At 49.7% G+C, this 18,740-nt stretch overlaps 1 protein-coding gene across 3 annotated transcripts; it reads right to left on the bottom strand.

Moving 5' to 3' along the window:
* Positions 1-539: 539 nt before the first annotated feature.
* On the bottom strand, positions 540-16,819 carry AZIN2 (antizyme inhibitor 2). 3 transcript variants are annotated; one of them, XM_074934433.1, is made up of 11 exons: positions 16,689-16,819; positions 16,306-16,420; positions 13,466-13,636; positions 11,465-11,638; positions 10,249-10,421; positions 9,839-9,973; positions 8,230-8,395; positions 7,888-8,050; positions 7,342-7,454; positions 3,963-4,168; positions 547-3,546 (listed from the first exon to the last, which is right to left on the bottom strand). In XM_074934433.1, the coding sequence occupies exons 3-11, from the start codon at positions 13,562-13,564 to the stop codon at positions 3,402-3,404; spliced, it is 1,374 nt and encodes a 457-aa protein (XP_074790534.1). In that variant the 5' UTR covers positions 13,565-13,636; positions 16,306-16,420; positions 16,689-16,819; the 3' UTR covers positions 547-3,401. The 3 variants fall into 3 exon arrangements, with proteins under 3 accessions (XP_074790536.1, XP_074790534.1, XP_074790535.1); XM_074934434.1 differs by having other exon boundaries at positions 3,408-3,546; positions 3,952-4,168; XM_074934435.1 differs by lacking the exons at positions 11,465-11,638; positions 13,466-13,636; positions 16,306-16,420; positions 16,689-16,819 and having other exon boundaries at positions 540-3,546; positions 9,839-10,083; positions 10,249-10,366.
* Positions 16,820-18,740: the final 1,921 nt, after the last annotated feature.

The following is an 18,740-nucleotide window of genomic DNA, read 5'->3' as shown; positions in this document are numbered from 1 at the left end:
TCAAATGTGGCGACAGCGTGATGAGAGGAGGCAGGATTCAATGCTGAGGCTGCTAGAGGATCAAACCAATATGTTCCAGTGTATGGTTGAGCTGCAGCAAAGGCAGCTGGAGCACAGACCGCCGCTACAGCCCCTGCGTAACTAACCACTCTCCTCCCCAAGTTCCATAGCCTCCTCACCCAGACGCCCAAGAACGCGGTGGGGGGGCCTCCGGCCAACCAGCCACTCCACCACAGAGGATTGCCCAAAAAAACCAGAAGGCTGGCATTCAATAAATTTTAAAATTGTAAACTTTTAAAGTGCTGTGTGGCATTTTCCTTCCCTCCTCCACCACCCCTCCTGGGCTACCTTGGTAGTCATCCCCCATTTGTGTGATGAATGAATAAAGAATGCATGAATGTGAAGCAACAATGACTTTATTGCCTCTGCAAGCGGTGATCGAAGGGAGGAGGGAAGGGTGGTTAGCTTACAGGGAAGTAGAGTGAACCAAGGGGCAGGGGGTTTCATCAAGGAGAAACAAACAGAATTTTCACACCGTAGCCTGTCCAGTCATGAAACTGGTTTTCAAAGCTTCTCTGATGCGTACTGCGCCCTCCTGTGCTCGTCTAACCGCCCTGGTGTCTGGCTGCGCGTAACCAGCAGCCAGGCGATTTGCCTCAACCTCCCACCCCGCCATAAACGTCTCCCCCTTACTCTCACAGATATTGTGGAGTGCACAGCAAGCAGTTATAACAGTGGGAATATTGGTTTTGCTGAGGTCTAAGCGAGTCAGTAAACTGCACCAGCGCGCCTTTAAACATCCAAATGCACATTCTACCACCATTCTGCACTTGCTCAGCCTGTAGTTGAACAGCTCCTGACTACTGTCCAGGCTGCCTGTGTACGGCTTCATGAGCCATGGCATTAAGGGATAGGCTGGGTCCCCAAGAATAACTATAGGCATTTCAACATCCCCAACAGTTATTTTCTGGTCTGGGAATAAAGTCCCTTCCTGCAGCTTTTGAAACAGACCAGAGTTCCTGAAGATGCGAGCGTCATGTGCCTTTCCCGGCCATCCCACATTGATGTTGGTGAAACGTCCCTTGTGATCCACCAGAGCTTGCAGCACTATTGAAAAGTACCCCTTGCGGTTTATGTACTCACCGGCTTGGTGCTCCGGTACCAAGATAGGGATATGGGTTCCATCTATGGCCCCACCACAGTTAGGGAATCCCATTGCAGCAAAGCCATCCACTATGACCTGCACATTTCCCAGGGTCACTACCCTTGATATCAGCAGATCTTTGATTGTGTGGGCTACTTGCATCACAGCAGCCCCCACAGTAGATTTGCCCACTCCAAATTGATTCCCAACTGACCGGTAGCTGTCTGGTGTTGCAAGTTTCCACAGGGCTATCGCCACTCGCTTCTCGACTGTGAGGGCTGCTCTCATCTTGGTATTCATGCACTTCAGGGCAGGGGAAAGCAAGTTACAAAGTTCCATGAAAGTGCCCTTACGCATGCGAAAGTTTCGCAGCCACTGGGAATCGTCCCAGACCTGCAACACTATGCGGTCCCACCAGTCTGTGCTTGTTTCCCGAGCCCAGAATCAGCATTCCACTGCATGAACCTGCCCCATTAGCACCATGATGCATGCATTGGCAGGGCCCATGCTTTCAGAGAAATCTGTGTCTATGTCCTGATCACTCATGTGACCACGCTGACGTCGCCTCCTCGCCCGGTAGCGCTCTGCCAGGTTCTGGTGCTGCATATACTGCTGGATAATGCGTGTGGTGTTTAATGTGCTCCTAACTGCCAAAGTGAGCTGAGCGGCCTCCATGCTTGCCTTGGTATGGCGTCCGCACAGAAAAAAGGCGCAGAACGATTGTCTGCCGTTGCTCTGATGGAGGGAGGGGCGACTGACGACATGGCTTACAGGGTTGGCTTACAGGGAATTAAAATCAACAAAGGGGGTGGCTTTACATCAAGGAGTATTTCAGGCAGGACTTCACGGGGGGTTCCAAAAAGAAATGGTGCACCTAAGTAATTGTTCTTATTGGAACAAGCAGGTTGGTCTGCCCTCTGATTGATACATGGCTAGATTCACCTCGCTGCACCTTCTCTGTGAGTGACTGCAGTGTGACCTAGAGGAACGAGTCCCCTAGATGGGGGGCGGGATGGGGAGGGGGAGCAAATGAGTACAAAACAAATCTGATCTATTTCTTGTTTTGATCTACTCCATCTATCTTTTATACCTTTGGCTGGCAGCAGACGGCGCAGAAGGATTGCAAGCCATCCACATCTCATGGCTGCTCAGCAGAAGATGGTACAATAGGACTGCTAGCCATCCTCATCTCTTGCCTGCCCGGCAGAAGATGGTACAGTAGGACTGCTAGCAATCCGTATCACCTGCCTGCTCACCATAAGATGGTTCAATAGGACTGACTGCAGGACTAAAGAGAATGACCTGGTCAAGTCACTTCTAATGTAGTCCCTGCACCCATGTCTGCCCAGGCGCTCCTGGCCGACGTGGCCAGGAGCACCTCGGACAGGAAGATGACGGCTACCAGTCCTATTGTACCGTCTGCTACCACAAGGCAAGGGGTTGCTGCTGCTGCTGTGTAGCAATGCAGTACCGTGTCTGCCAGCACCCAGGAGACATACGGTGACGGTTACCTGAGCAGGCTCCATGCTTGCCGTGGTATGACGTCTGCACAGGTAACTCAGGAAAAAAGGCGCGAAACGATTGTCTGCTGCTGCTTTCACGGAAGGAGGGAGGGAACGGGGGCCTGACGATATGTACCCAGAACCACCCGCGACAATGTTTTAGCCCCATCAGGCATTGGGATCTCAACCCAGAATTCCAAGGGGCAGCGGAGACTGCGGGAACTGTGGGATAGCTCCCCACAGTGCAACACTCCGGAAGTCGACGCTTGCCTCGGTACTGTGGAAGCACTCTGCCGAGTTAATGCACTTAGAGCATTTTCTGTGGGGACACACACACTCGAATATATAAAAACGATTTCTAAAAAACCAACTTCTATAAAGTCGACCTAATTTCGTAGTGTAGACATACCCTTAGAGACCAGCTGTGCTCTGCAAATCTCCCCTTGGCAGGAAGGGGATGAAAATCCACCTGCTTATTTATAAAAAAACAAAACAATTTATTAGGATAACTTACAAAAATAATGTAAACCCAATCGGCATATAAACACCCACAAACCGAATGCTCTGCCCTTTGCTATGGCACACAGCAGGCAACACAACACAGGCAGGAGGAACAGGATTTATGTTGCATACTTAAAAAAACACACCTGAATGTAAACCAGGTCCTACTTCAGGGCAGAAATCTGGGAGGGCATGAGAAGTGGACGTAAGAGTCCCCTTGGTTAAGGATCTGCCCCCGCCATGACTGGTGCTGCTCACGTGATTCTAGCTGGAGTGAAGACAGGGGTAATGCACAAGGTATCTGTGATTTCCCAGCCACAGGAGAGAGGAGCACACAGGCTCTCTCTATCCTCTTCTTCTGGTTGTGGCAGCTTCCCCTGTAGCAGCCGGACAGCTTCCCTGTAAGCAAGAAAAAAACAAACAAACAAACCTTTCTCTCTAGCCCAGTTTTACACCCATCCCCAGAGAACAGGGAGTTCTGTTCTCACTCATCTCCCCATTACGCCACCAAGACTTCTGTATGGCCTACTGCCAGACCTCAGCCTGGGATCGCCCAAGACAAGCTGGTTCATGTCTAGATGGGGTTTGGACACTTAGAGTGAAATCCTAGCTATATGGAAGTCAATGGAAGTTTTGCATTGGGCCAGGATTTAACTCTAAACTTCCAGATGCTGCTGATTCCAGAAGTAGCACTTTTCCTTCAAAGCCCAGACCAACCCCACAGTCTGGCTCCCAAGGGCAGTTAGTCATGAGCTCTGATTCTCACCCCTCCTTTCCCTGGATGAGTTACAGGAAGTCTCTTACCAGGCTCTTACCGGGACATGGCGTAGTTGATCTGTGGCTGCTGGTGTCCATTAAAAGAAGACGAGGCTGCTATGGTGTAGGCACCCATGTTCTCAAACGTCAGCCAGTCACCAACTTGCAGTTCTGGAAGCTCCAAGCCATCTGCAATGCAGTCCTGCCCATCACAAGAAGGACCCCAGAGGCTGCTGCTGAACAAGGGGTGATCTGGGCCATGTTTCTGTAGTGGGGGTGGGGGTGGGGGGCGTAAAGGAGATGGACATCACAGGAGACCAAGCTAGTAAATGAAATAATTGGATCAAAGGACAGATCCTCAACTGGCATAAATCTACACTTCTCCACTAACAGCTATGCAGCCACACTGATTTACAATGGAGCTATGTGGATTTATACCAGCTGAAGATCTGGTCCTAAAACTGGAGTAACTCCATGGAAAACCAATCCAAATTGACCAGACTAGCCATTGACTAGTGCAGGCCCAAAATGTAGGCTGCAAAAAGTGAGTTTTATGGAAAAATTTTTTAGCAGAAATGTTCATATTTTAACGACCTTAAGGAAAAAAAAGAGAGGGGAGAAAGAGCAGTTTGTTTGGATTTTAATTAACCCAGACATTGCAGCACTAATACACAGGAAGCGGAAAGTTCAAGGGAGTGAAGGAACAGAAATGGAACGCCGTCTGTCTGGACTGTCTCCCCGAGCTAAAGGCAGGAATTAACTCTGTCAATGGCAACAGCTTTGTTTTAATGGTATATTCCAGTTTGATCATCTCCGCTATTAGTCACATCTCTTAAAGCTAGATTTGTCACTTGTGTCTGTCCCTTTAATCCTTTCCTGAACACTCCTTGTGAGCAAACAGACACTGGGTGCGCCTACACGGCAGTCAGAGGTGTGACTGCAGCCCATGTAGAAATATCCAAATTAACCTGGATCTAGCTGGAGGTACAGGCCCACCTAGGACCCTGGCTACTTATGGTGCTGCCGGGGTTTCACTGCTATGGTTATGGCAGCTAGCTCAGGTATGTCTGTCTACAGGTCCTGGAGTCACAGTGTGGACATGCCCACGGTATGCATGGTTTTACACAGTGCTGCTAGTTAGCATGTGGCTGACCCATGGGCCACATTCAGGTCTTGCTACAGCCCAGCTGCGATTCTGAAATCCCTGCAACTGGCTCTGAAGCTTTAAAAACCTCAGTTTTTGCTCTGCGATGCCTGGTTGATCAGAGAAGGCACTCACTGGCATTTTGGAGCCAACATGTAGAGCCCTGCAAATCCGCGGGTAGCTGCTTTATATCAGCGGACCATTTCTGCCGATGGCAGCGTGGATGTGGATACAAATTTTGTACCTGCGCAGGGCTCTGATGGTAAGAGCCGGGCAGGCAGCTGTGAGGAACTGCAGCATCGATCCTCCACCTGCCATGGGTGGGGGGCCGGGGCACTGGGCAGGGGGCTGCCGCAGCTCCCCACAGCTGCCAGCATGGCTCTCTCTCTGACCCGGCCACGATAAAAGCCGGGCAGGCAGCTGTGGGGAGCCACGATGGACCCTCCACCTGCCCTGGGCGGGGGGCCCAAGCAGCCCCCGGGCAGCTCCACAGGTCTCCCCACTCCCCTTGGCAAGGCCAGCATGGATCCCAGCCGGAGAGCCATGGGGAACCACAGCAGACCCTGCACCTGCCCACGGCGCAGGGCAGGGAAAGAGGGGAGCTGAGAGCAGCCCCTGGCCATGTCTCTGCCCTCCAGGCTCCCCACCCAGCCGAGGGCAGGTGGAGGGTCCGCGACTCTGCGCGGGCTCCCCACAGCTGTCCGGGGCTCTCTCTGACCGGGAGCTGGCAGGGGAATGCCTCGGAGCCTCAGCCTGCCCCCAGTGTAGAGCCCTGCAAATCCGCAGATAGATGTGGATATCTGCAGATAATTTTTACGGATAGCGGATCAGATGTGGATACACATTTGTGTATCCATGCAGGGCTCTCCCAACATGAAAACTTGTTAACGACGCTTCAGAATGGGTGTCAAGGATTCAACAGTGTATTAAAAAGAACCATGGGTCGGTACAGGAAGTTACAGGAATTCGAGATCTGCCCAGGGTCCGTTGCACTGCTGCGGCCAATGCCAAGCTATCAATGGTCTGATACTCTGGGGGCTGATCTCTGGTGTCCAATCACTCGGAGGAGGGCAAAAACCTTTGAAGGGTTCATTTGTGATGAAACTGGAGTTAGAAACCTTAGCCCAACGTCCTCCTGCGGGAAACACCACTGATTTCCGTGGAGTCACACCCGGGATGAGTTGAACACATTCTGCCTTGCCTACACCGTCCTCTGTATCACAAACAGGCTGAGCTCAGGTGTGGAGCAGGATAGATGTGGGAGGGAGGCTAGAGCCATGCTGGGCACCTGGACAGGCAGGGAGTATCACCCTGACAGCGTCTAAGGGCTTGGCTACCCTTCCAGATGTAGAGCGCTCGGAGTTAAACCAGCCTTCGGAGAGCGCAGCAGGGAAAACGCGGCCGTGCGTTTACACTGTCAGCTGCAAGCGCACCGGCGTGGCCACAGAGGGCAGTGTGCTGTGGTAGCTATCCCAGCGTGCAAGTGGCTGCAACGTGCTTTTCAAATGGGGGGGGGGGGTGGAGCATGACAGGGAGTGTGTTGCGTGTGTATGTGGAGGGAGAGACAGTGTGTTTTGCGGGGGCTGAGAGCATGTCAGCATACTGTCTTGTAAATTCAGACAGCAACAGACCCACCCCCCCCACACACACACACACACACTCACAGCCTTCCACACTAATGGCTGCTTTGTCCCGGAGCAGATTAGCAGCCGGCTGTCAGAAATGGAGCTTTGAAAGGGGATATCTGCATACCTGCAGCCGATTTCAAAGCAATGACAAGAGTGGCCACTTGACTTCAGGGGATTACAGGACGTTTCCGGAGGCAAGTCACAGCACAGTAATGCAACCCCTCATTCACACTGACGCCCGGGCATTTCAGCCGGGGTGCAGCAAGCGTTATGCTTCTCGTGGAGGTGGATTGCCAGGAGCGCTCCAGCTGCAGAGTCCCGGCGCTCTATGTGCCTTGCCAGTGTGGACGCGTCGGGAGTTAGGGCTCCCGGAGCTGCTTTAATGCGCTCTAACTTGTAAGTGTAGCTAACCCCTAAGTCGCTCTCTAGTGAAGACAGACTACTAGGGAGACACTGCAGGGAGTTACAGCCAAAGGCTCTCCAAGAGCTCGGATACTCAGGGTGGGGGAAAGAAACCCCAGAGACTGAGCATGGAACAGAGCGTCCCGGAGGAAAGGCATGAGGTGCAGCTGGGGAGAATCCCAGAAGTGGATCAGGCCCTCCACTGAGTGCTGAGTTATTTTGGTCTATTGTGTCCCTCTTCCTCCAGGTGGAAGGGACACTTACCTTGTGCAGGATGGGGCTGGGGCAGGTGCGATTGAAGAAAATGCAGCTGAAGGATCCATAGATGCCATCGTTAATGTAATACAGGATGCTCTTCTTTCTGCCGGACTCTTCATCTGGGAGATGGGGAGAGAGCAGGGAAGGCAGATTCAGCGAAGGGTCAATTCACATGTCAAGCTTAATACTTTGAGCTCCTGGGACTGGACAAAGATGCCCCATTTGAGGGGACTTTGTCAGTCTGACGTGGCTTTTGAGGGGCGACCAGATACTGACCCGGCTGAGGGCCACACAGAAAATGAGAACTGAGGCCTGAATCAACTCCCATCCATTTTTCCTGCAGTCACTACTGCCATCCAATATCAAAACAGGTCCACTTTGGACTAGTAGGATCTGAACTACTGAGCAGTTGTATGCTGGTTGGCTCTCAACTCTCATCTTTCCTAGCAAAAGGTGTTTGGCCCGCAGTTCAGTTACCCATCACAGCAACCTGTTGCCTCCCCGGGGGCTCAGCACTGCAGGAAGATGTATCATTCCACCTGCTCAACCTACCGTCTGAGCCAGGCGGATCCAAGGGAACCTCCTGCTTGTCAACAACATTGACAGCCAAGGTAAAGGCGGAAGCTACATAGTATCGTCCTGGTTTGGCAATGATCTCCACCCCACAGCCTTCTGGGAAATACAAGTCCAAGGCGGAGTTGATCGTGGCTGCCATCTGATTGGTGGGGGGGGGGGGGAGAAAGAAACCACAAACACTTATTCCAACATTTATTAATTAGTTAACCACCCTTTCAAAATAAAGGCCAGAGATTCAAGCCCAGCTGAGATACCAGCTAGGACTCCCTCCCAGCTGCCTTCTCTGCCTAAAGAGAACACAAACTGTAATCTTTATACCTCTTCAAACCGGACTTTAGAATTTTCAGTGCCAGGGAATCCACCTCCAATGTCTAATAAATGCATCTTGTAGCCCAGCTCTGCACCCATTTCAAACACCAGCCGAGCATCTGCTATGGACCGAGTGAAGGCTTGCAGGTCGGGGCAGTCACTGCCAACATGAAAACTAAGGGGGAAGAATCCTTAATTTAGTCCGGGTTAAGCCCCATCATCCAGCCTCCTCTAATGCCAGAGCGTTGAGAGCAGACTTGGGAAAACAGTGCAAAATGTTATTCACAAATAATCATTCTATAGGAGAGTTATGCTCTTTCCACACACCGAGAGAGAGAGAGACTTACAGTCAGAATAACCTTTCAGACTAAAGAAAAGCAAATATAAACCCTCCAGTGGAGGACACAGTGTGTGATTTCTCCTAGATTGTGTGCAACTCTCTGCAGACTAAGTGACTCCAGCAAGGCCCCTAGGTATCTAGGCTGGGAATTTCAAAGAAGTTAGGTCTCTATTTGCAATGACTTTCAACAGGAGCTGATCCTCTAACTCCCCTAGGATCCTTTGAAAAATATCAGCCTTAAAGGTGCAATACATAGAAAAAAAAAGGCATACATTACAGACATTCACTCTTGTGATAAATTTAACTAATTTTGATCACACCCATGACTTTCTTGCATTTAATGGTAATAATTTAGCTTGAAACATTTTTAGTTGTGAAACCAAAACCCCCAAGTGCAAATTTTTAGTTTTACACCCAAATATGCAATGCAAAATTTGCTTGGTTATTGGTTAGTTCCCCAACTCACCCAATCAAGGAACAGAAACAATATCACGTGACTTGGAGAACCAACCAACAGCGTGAATGTCCAACACTTGTAATTTGCAAACAATCGGTAAGTGGAAATCAACGTGGAATTCTGCCATCTGTTCATGGGCTATTGGTGACAAGAAATAGAGGAGAAATCCCTCCAGTGAATGCACTAGGATTGATTTGCCCAGGTTTGGTGATCAGACAGACCCTCCCAGATCCATGAAGTTCAGTGCAAGTAAAGGTTTCAGACTAGCAGCCGTGTTAGTCTGTATTCGCAAAAAGAAAAGGAGGACTTGTGGCACCTTAGAGACTAACCAATTTATTTGAGCATAAGCTTTCGTGAGCTACAGCTCACTTCATCGGATGCATACTGTGGAAAATACCGAAGATGTTTTTATACACACAGACCATGAAAAAATAGGTGTTTATCACTACAAAAGGTTTTCTCTTGTATGGAGAGTGATCACTTTAGATAAGCTATTACGAGCAGGAGAGTGGGGTGGGGGGAGAGATCTAAAGTGATCACTTATATAAAGTGATCACTCTCCTTACAAGAGAAAACCTTTTGTAGTGATAAACACCCATTTTTTCATGGTCTGTGTGTATAAAAACATCTTCGGTATTTTCCACAGTATGCATCCGATGAAGTGAGCTGTAGCTCACAAAAGCTTATGCTCAAATAAATTGGTTAGTCTCTAAGGTGCCACAAGTACTCCTTTTAGTGCAAGTAAAGTTAGGGTTCAGGGGCTGTGCTTATGTCAGTTTAGGGAGAATCAGGCTTCACGGTATGAGGATACCACCCTGTACCTGATGCCAACGATTTCCACATTCATCTCCTTTGCAGTTTCTAGTAGGTGTCTGCAGGACTTGAGGGTGGCACCAAACTTCACGCTCAGACAGGCAGAGGATCTGGGGTTGTCGGTGGCGATGCACAGAACCATCCTGTGGAATGAAGTTACACCAGGTCGGTGTCCCAGCTCTTCATCTCCCACTCCCCAATTACCATGCAGGCCAAGGTACGCGATTTCTCCAACTCTTTACTGAAGCCAGCCCTAGTACATGGAACAGGAACATGCTATGAAAATACATAAAGGTCCTGCCCATAACAAACGTCACGTTCACCCTCTAGAGGAGATTGAGAGACTGACCTTTGGTCCATCTCTGTTTCCAGCCTCAATAGCCTCCTTCTTCCATACCCAGAGAGTTTATATACAAACCTGGCATGTGGATGGCTCCTCGCCACTTTCCCGAGCTCTACTTCATTGTCGAAGGCCATCAGCTGCACCCCGTGGCTGGCTGCGTATTTGATCTGCGAGATCTGTTTGCAGGGGTTAGTGTAGATAATCTTGTCAGGTGGGACCCCGATGCTCTGAACTAATGCAATCTCCGTCTGCAACAAGATAGAAAAAGCATTATTAGCAGGGTGTATGGATCAGCCCCTGGGGAACTCAGTGTTGTGGGATACAAGTTGTTATGAAATCAAGGGCTCCAGGCCTGGGACATTCTAATGCACGTTGTGGGTTCACCAAGGGTAACTCACCAGGATTCAGGCCTGGGATTCTCCTGGGAACCAGACACAGATGAAGAAAGGTGGGTTTGGTGGACTGTGTGTCTGGAGCAAGAGACAGCAGTTAACACATCACTAGAAACACAAGACCAAGGAAGCTGGTCTGTAAAGGCAGGAGGCAAGCTGGATGGACCAGGTTACCACAAGATATGTAATAAAAACACTGCCACCTAGCCCTTATCCATTAGGCCAAAATGCTTCACATGATGTTAGGAGGAAGAAATGAGCATCTCTCCCCCTACTAGTTGTTTAGAGCGCATTCAGGCTGCATGGAACTCCGTTCATTGTCATGGCCTCTCGCGCTTTGTTTTTTTCCCTTAGGCTTTGTTCTTAAGACATAAATACATGCCACCTTGGCAACCTGTTCCTCTGAATCACAAAGAAATAAATAGCCTGGCTTTGATCCACCCAAAACACCCGTTAATGAGACAAGAGGGAGCTTCTGACTCAGCCTTGAATCCACCTATGAGTGGACCGTGGCAGCATGTCCCAGAAAAAACCAACACACTTAGGACATGCCTCGTTACAGATGGATTCTGCTGCCCAGGAGACGTGTAAAACAAGGAAATTCAGGTGAAAGGGAATGATTGCCTTCGAGTTTGGAACACCCAACGGCGGGAAGCAGATTTTCCAGGATGCACTATTACCGTTTTGCCGGAAGGGGGAGACTCCCTCCAATGTAAATGCAGCATGGGAAGCTCCAGACTAAGTTTAGGACACTGCAATCTGCACTAAGCTTGTTTAACATTTGTGCTGCCATACCGTGCCTTGGCTGGTTCCCTCACCACCTGCCAGGGTACAGATCTAGCCACCGCACCCCAGGGACATTGGGGCCCAGAGTTGTTCTTCTTTCCCCTTATTCCTACCTTGCTAGCACAGTCAAATCCTGCCCCCAGCTCAGCCAGCGTCCGCACCACTCCTTTGCTGCTGTTGCACTTAACAGCGTAGAAAGGTTTGACGTGGGGCAAGGCCTTCAGGAAGTGCAGGTGTTTCTTCACTACGTCCCCCAGGTCTGCCACAAAAAAGGCCCCTTTGTCGCTCTAGAGGGAAGAGACTGGAGTCGGCAAACAGTGGTCTCAGCGCCCCTCCCTCCCGCAAGGAAGGAGCGTTGCAGAGTCTTCATGGAGCAGCAAAGGCACCAGACTCAAAACTGAGAGCCTGATTCTCCACTCACACCACGGTGATGCCCTGGAGTTACTCCTGATTTACACCCACATAAAGAAGGGGCAAATCAGGCCCTAAATGTCCAATGATCAAGGTCCCTCCAATTTGGGGGCTTGCTAAGACTCAATCTTTCTGGAACTGAAATCAGTGAAGTCTGCAAATGATGCCCAGCAACCAAGTCTTGCAACTGATGGCCACTGGTGCACGCCCCGCCCAGCTGATGTATGCGCCATCTGCATCGAGACACCAGCAGAATGCCCAGTGTGACAAAGAACTCCACGCTCACAGCTGCTTCAACACGCCCAGCGCAGGGGTAGGCTCTGCTGCGCGTGGGGGGCAACTACATGACATGAAGGGGTGTAGCTTGAGGGCAGTTAGTGGTAACCTGCGATTGACGGATATCGGCACAAAGCCTCAATTAGGAATTCAATACGGTCTTCTCAGAGCTCCAGCGAGATTCTGGTGGGACTCCGTCCACCACTGGGAAGAACGGGCAGGAGCGCACCCCTGAGATGCGCCACGCACACACAATCAAATCAGCTCTTTTAATTTGAAGAGAAGCAAAGGGCTAAGAATGAAGCCCAGGAAAGAGCCCTACAAAGCATAGGAGAGGGGGAAAGTGGAACAGATGAGATATTTTTAGACAAAAAGATTTTTAGAAATGTAATTTTCCTTTGTTTCTTTTCCCCCAGTCCACTGGCAAATAACTATCTGTTCCCCAAATCAGAACATTATCAAGCCCAGCAGGCAAGAAAACCCTTAAAACACGAACAGTTGGAATATGACCTTCTTCCATACCATACACTGATATTCGAAGTAGGTCAAAAATAGGACGAGAAATTCCACAGAAGTGCTGGCAAATTCAAAAGCATTTTCCATTCTGTTGTATAACTATCTAGCAACAATGCCACCACGGTCATTTTTAAGTGGGAGCATTTTCATTAAGGTGCATTTTAGTGGGGGAATCACCCAAACCTGGGCCTGATTCTTGATGACACAAAGGCCCTTTGACACCACTGTGGCAATGCAGTGAGGGGTGTAAATTATGTTTATATCCACTTTAAAGCCCCCTCACACTTCCAGCGTGGTGTAAAGAGGCTTCAGTGTAACTGAGAATTCAGGCCCTGGTCTCTGCAATGCAAGTCTCCTGTCCCCAACAATACAGAGATTCCACTGCCCAGTTCCCTCCACTCTGGCCCTAAACCAGTGGTTCTCAACCTATTTACCATTGCGGGCCGCATATGCAACTCTCTGTGTATTACGTGGGCCACATCCACACACTCTACATACTACCTGTATGGACATCAGGATGTCACATGGGCTGCAACTGTGTGCTGACAGGGCCACAAACGGCCCCAAACCAACTAAGATAGGCAAGCCCAATGTATGCACACAAGCACATATGGCTAACTTATAGGCACATGCAAATCAGGTGTTTGTATGTGCATATGTCCAGTTAAGCATCTAGCCAGCCATTCCCACAGATGTGCACACACAAAAATTGAAAACAAAATTCTGCCCCCGCTTCACTGTCCAGAAGAAGTTAAGTGCTGTGAGATGCTGAGAAATTGCACTAAAGCGTCTCAAATCCTTACGCGTCAGAGGAGAGTGACAGTTAAATAGCCCCCCTACAGTTAGATGCCACATGACATCGGGGCCAGTGGATGGGAAGGAAGGGCCCATAGAAGCTAAGTGCCCCTTACCGTCTGGGAGACCTCCATGAGGAGATTTTCAAGGAGGTCTCTGGTGGTGAAGCCCTCCTCCACCCTCATAAAGTCTGATTCGTCCAAGTACCCACTCATCGTCCAGATCTAGGAGAATTGCTAGTTCTAAAGCCTCCTTCAGTAGGAAGTAGTTTCTAAGTATGCAACACACTGTAAAGAAGGAGGAAGAGTGTTAGTGGGGTTTCTGGGTCCATCCCCAGAGACCATCCCCATCCGGCACTTTCTCTAAGACCTGGTCTACACACAAACTCGTAGTGCTGTAACTAAAGGTGTAATTTTATACCGATTCAGTTAACCACTGAAACTTTGTATGCAGACGCGCCTCGACAAAGCTGAGCAAGTAACAGTTTTTTATTTTTATTTTTTTTTAGTTCATTGGCACTTTCAAAAAGTTGAAGAATCATTCTGGGTCAAAAACATTTCATTTGGAATTTGAAAATTTTTTAAATGTTTGATTTTTTTTTTTAAAGTTAGAGGAGATTTTGAAACAAAAAATTTCAAACCAAACAATTCTAAACATTTTGGTTTTTTAGAACGTTTTTTAAAACCAAAACAATTCATTGAAATTGACAAAGTCATGAAACATTTCACTTTTGCTGGACCTGTATTTTTCATCCCCCCCTCAAATATTTTGTGCAAAAAATTTCACCCAACTGTACTCCTCTATGGCACTAAACTGGGTTTATATCACTTTAACTTGTGCCAGTAACTTTACAGGTGCGAGCTAAACTAATATAACCAGTTTTAAATAGATATACAAGTCCACACACAAAAGCTGCATTGGGTTGAATTAAACTGATTTAAGTTAAATTTAAGTTGTGTGTTTGAACAAGCCCGGAGTCCTATCTCATAGCACAGACTCTTTGATGACTTATTTATTACAGCAGTGACCCGGCTAATTAAGGGCTGGCCTTACCATGAGGCGAACTGAGGCGGCCACCTCGGGTGCCAGACTGGGGGGTGGGTGTGCCACTAGGACCCAAAGTTTCAAAGTTTTGGCCCAAGCGAGAGGGCATGGGGGGCGTCATTTGAGCTCCCCGCCTCAGGTGCCAAAATGTTGTGGGCCGGCCCTGTAAAACACACTCAGTTAAGTAAGGCCAAACTGGCTAACTTCAATTCGCTGTGAAAAAATGGAGCATGTGTGCCTGTGCATGCGTTCAGTGATTGAGGCAGGGTTCCACATGAGCCCTTGCCTCCTTCACTGTGCATGGGGTAGGCTAAAATCTGCACAGATCCCAAGGGTCACATCACAGAAGAGGAGGCTCCTATCACTAGGTGGGGAAGATGTGCCAGATCTAGTGTGTTGGATGTCTGGACAAACATCCTAGTTTTTTATAGGGAAAATATAGACTCCATAATTGGGAAGTTCCCCCATGAAAAGCCTACACTCAGAAAACATGAAGGTTGCACAGTTAAGTTCTCAGAGATCAGGAGGTGCCAGTGTGCACACAGCTCGACAGTTGCCTTCTTTCACATATAGCATATAACAGTCTTTAATGAGCTGAACACACATTGCTGTGCTTCTTAGACACAATTCAATATCACATTTCTCAACAGACTTACTTAGATACATGCATGTAGCTTTGTGTCTCAGTTTTACTCTTGTATGCTGGCAATGGGCCAGTACCTCTTAGCTGACAGACCTTTTAGCGAATAAGTTTGCTTCTATAAAGGACATAGTTTAATAGTTTCAGCAGCAGCCATGACTATATGGTGTCTTTGCAGCCTCCTTCAGGTGATGCCCAGGCAATGAATGGTGCAGTTAATGACAAAGCTAACTTAGCTGTAAACTTAAATTGCCAATGTATGCCAGAACATATCCCCTCACACTCTCCTATATAGGGCTCCACCTCCCATGTGTTATGCCAGGATTCCCGGTGTAGTTTTCCAGGAGATGAGTTTCATGGACCTCATTTCCCAAGCACACACAGACCAAGGCATGCCACTAAAATGGTGCAGCAGCATGAATATCTTTAGAAAACCTGAGTAGGAGATCGCATGGTTTGCCAGCCAGTCATGGAATTAAACAGGACAGGCCAGACCCTTAATTGGTATTAACCAGCGTAGCTCCTTTGACTTCAATGGAGCTACACCAGCTGGAGAGCCAGCTGTGGCATCGTGCATACATACAGGGGGCAGAGTTAAGGATGCACACTGATATTTTCCCCCAATGTCAATGCTGAACTGTGTAGCCTTAATGATCTCTTGCCTTATATTAACTCCAGCCAATAATCTAAGGATGTTAAGACACCACAAAGGCTTGCAGGAACTGGTTTCTGGTCCCAGCTCTAACTCCGGGGGGCCTTCGCTTTTCAGTCTTGTGTCTTTTGGGTTAACGCGGTCACCCTTATCTAAAGTGATAAAAATAATCCCCAAACTCTGCTTCTGAGAGCTGCACAGCCTCTCACCCCCTGCAGAGCTTTACTTGGGCATTTCCTAGTGCAGGGTGAAGGGGCAAACCACACTCTGATCTAAGAGCTGCAGGCCCAAGACACACTATCTTGTAACGGATCAAGCAAATAATAATGCAAGCCAAAGAAAGCTCTCCCAGGAGAATGGAGCAAATACATTGAAATTATTGAAACTTTGCAGCTGGGGAGGGAGAGTTTAGAGGGGACAAGAATTCTTCTGGTTTCTTCCCACCCAAACACATCAATGACCTTCATCCCACCCATCATCTTGAGCTGCATGGGCACAGGACTGATAAGCAATAAAGGTAGGACCAGACCCTGTCTGACTCAGCCTGCACTGGATACAAGAGAACATGCAGTATACCCTGTCTCTCTCCCCCCCACCCTCCCCAGATGTTTTTTCCTTACCGAGTTCCAAAGCCTCCTTCCTGGGGGGCTAGGTGTAATACCAGGGGGGCTCTCCGGTGAACTCAGAGCTTTTGCAACTCCCCGAGGCACAGGTGCTGCTGGGGATCCGAGATCTCTACAGGGGAAAGAGTGCAAGTTCCAGCAGGTTATCAAGAGGGATCAGGTACACGCACACAGCAGAGCAGTCCCCTCCCTAACCATTCCTATGCCTCTGTTTCCTCTGCTCCCACCTGGCACCCAGCCATCCTCCTCACCCACTCCCCACAGAAAGGCACCCATCACCCCCCTCCTCACCTCCTCCCAGCCAGTCCAGCTGCCCCAGAAAGGCTCCCCCAACCCTTGATTCCTCTGCTCTTGCTGGGAACCTGCCTCTCCTCTGTTACCTTAAAAAGCATTTAAACGGATTCTGCCCATGGGTCTCCCAAGAGAGTGAATTGGCTTCAGCGGTGGTTGTTCCTCCTCCTCCACTCCCAAGCCTACACCATGCAAGCAGCACCAACTAAACCTGCCCTCCTGGGGAGGCTCTGCCACCCCTTATATACACAGCTCCCGCCCACCTCTGACTCACAAGAGTGGCCTTGGCAACCAAACTCAGCAATCCTATTGGCTGAGCCGGATACAAAGCACTCTCTATGGCATCCCCATTGAAAGCAGGCAGCTGGGCAGGCCCCAGTCTGCTGAGGGGCCAGTGTGCAGGCTGCCTATGGGGCGTGAAGACAAGGCTCTGATTGCTCTGCACCCAGCTATCGATTCGCTGACAGACAGGCAGCTGATCTCCCCGAATGCTGGAGCAGAGCCTTACGAGCAGGCATGCAGTATAGCCCTGGCAAGAAGCCACTCACTCATCTGGGCAGTAATGCAGAAATAACATGAGCTGTGTGGCGCTGGAAAGTCCCAGTGGGGAGAGGAATCGGGCCAAAGAGGGCTTTGGGGATGGGAGGAGGACAAAGGCCTCCTGCAGCTTAAACACTGGGCAGTCACCAACACGGTTATTTCTTTGGTGATGCCTTGAATCATCCCAGACGGGTGAGACTCCATGGGCTGCTGACAGCTTTACTGTACCGCTGTGGATTTCAGCGGCTTGACTCCAGGGCTCCTATTTAGGGCCCTACCAAATTCACGGTCCATTTTGGTCAATTTCACAGTCATGAGATTTTAAAAATAGTAAATTTCATGATTTCAGCTATTTAAATCTGAAATTTCACGGTGTGGTAACTGTAGGGTCCTGACCCAAAAAGGAGTTGTGGGGGAGGGGGTCGCAAGGTTATTGTACGGGGGGGGGTCATGGTATTGCTACCCTTACTTCTGTGCTGCGGCTGGCAGCGGCGCTGCCTTCAGAGCTGGGCAGCTGGACAGCAGCGGCTGCTGGCTGAGGTCCCAGGGCTGAAGGCAGAGCCGCCGCCAGCCGCAGCGCAGAAGTGAGGGTGGCCTGGTCTGGTATTGTCACCCCTACTTCTGTGCTGCTGCTGGCGGGGGGCCGCCGTCAGAGCTGGGTGTCCGGCCAACGGCCGCCGTTCTCTGGCCGCCCAGCTCTGAAGGCAGCGCAGAAATAAGGGAGGCAATACTGTGACCCCCCCCCGCAACTCCCTTTTGGGTCAGGACCCCAGTTTGAGAAATGCTGGTTTCCCCTGTGAAATCTGTATCGTATAGGGTAAAAGCACACAAAAGACCAGATTTCATGGGCAGGAAGACCGAATTTAACGGTCCGTGGCGCGTTATTCATGACCATGTATTTGGTAGGGCCTACTCATATTGCTTCCAGTCTTAGGAGCCTCCCCTCTCTGGAGTGGTTTCTCAAAAATCCCTGGACACACCATGAACGAGCTCTTCTGCATTCCCTGGAGTTTCAGGATAACACACTTCCCTCCCTGCTTGAGATTTGATGATGGTAGTGGGGGAGGTGGGGTGATTTTGGCTGCTGGGGATCTGAGATCTCTGCAGGGGGATAGAGCAAGTTCCCGCTGGTTCGCACGCGGGACCAGGAACATGCACAGAGCAACACAGTCCCTTCCCCACCCATTCCCAACCCCGTTTCCACTGCGGCTACTGGGCACCCAGCACCCCTAGCTGTCCTCCTCACTGAACCCCCCAAGAAAGGCTCCCCCACCATCCCCACCCTCTTGCCTCCTCTGTGGCTGCCAGTCCATTTAGACAGGCTCCCCCCATCCTTCCCTCACCCCTGACTCCTCTGCTCCTGCTTTGGTTGGTGTTTTGTAATCTGTTTAGTCTGCACTGGTATAAAGTGTCTCTGCGAGGGCTGCTAGTTCAGTGTAACAATCAGCATGAGTGGCAGAGAGGCAAATAAAGGAGAGAGAGAGACCCTCTCTACCACTTCCACGTCCCTTCTCTACACCAGCTCGGTGCAGCTAGCACCTGCCTGCCACGTGGCTGTCACCAATTCAAATGTAAAAATCGGTTCCTCTGAGCTTTATCCA

Source organism: Natator depressus, chromosome 19, assembly GCF_965152275.1.
Source record: "Natator depressus isolate rNatDep1 chromosome 19, rNatDep2.hap1, whole genome shotgun sequence".
In the NCBI taxonomy this organism is placed as follows: Eukaryota; Metazoa; Chordata; order Testudines; family Cheloniidae; genus Natator; species Natator depressus.
Note: the sequence above shows the minus strand (reverse complement) of the source record. Positions and strands in the feature narration are given on the sequence as shown.

What these genes read in the sequence shown, in the direction of transcription:
- AZIN2 (XM_074934433.1), bottom strand. Translation starts at nt 13,564, where the DNA reads ATGAGTGGGTACTTGGACGAATCAGACTTTATGAGGGTGGAGGAGGGC. An exon ending in GATTTGACTGTGCTAGCAAG is followed by an intron (nt 10,422 to 11,464) that starts GTAGGAATAAGG and finishes ATCTTGTTGCAG; the next exon opens with ACGGAGATTGCATTAGTTCA. An exon ending in GGATCCGCCTGGCTCAGACG is followed by an intron (nt 7,455 to 7,887) that starts GTAGGTTGAGCA and finishes CCCATCTCCCAG; the next exon opens with ATGAAGAGTCCGGCAGAAAG.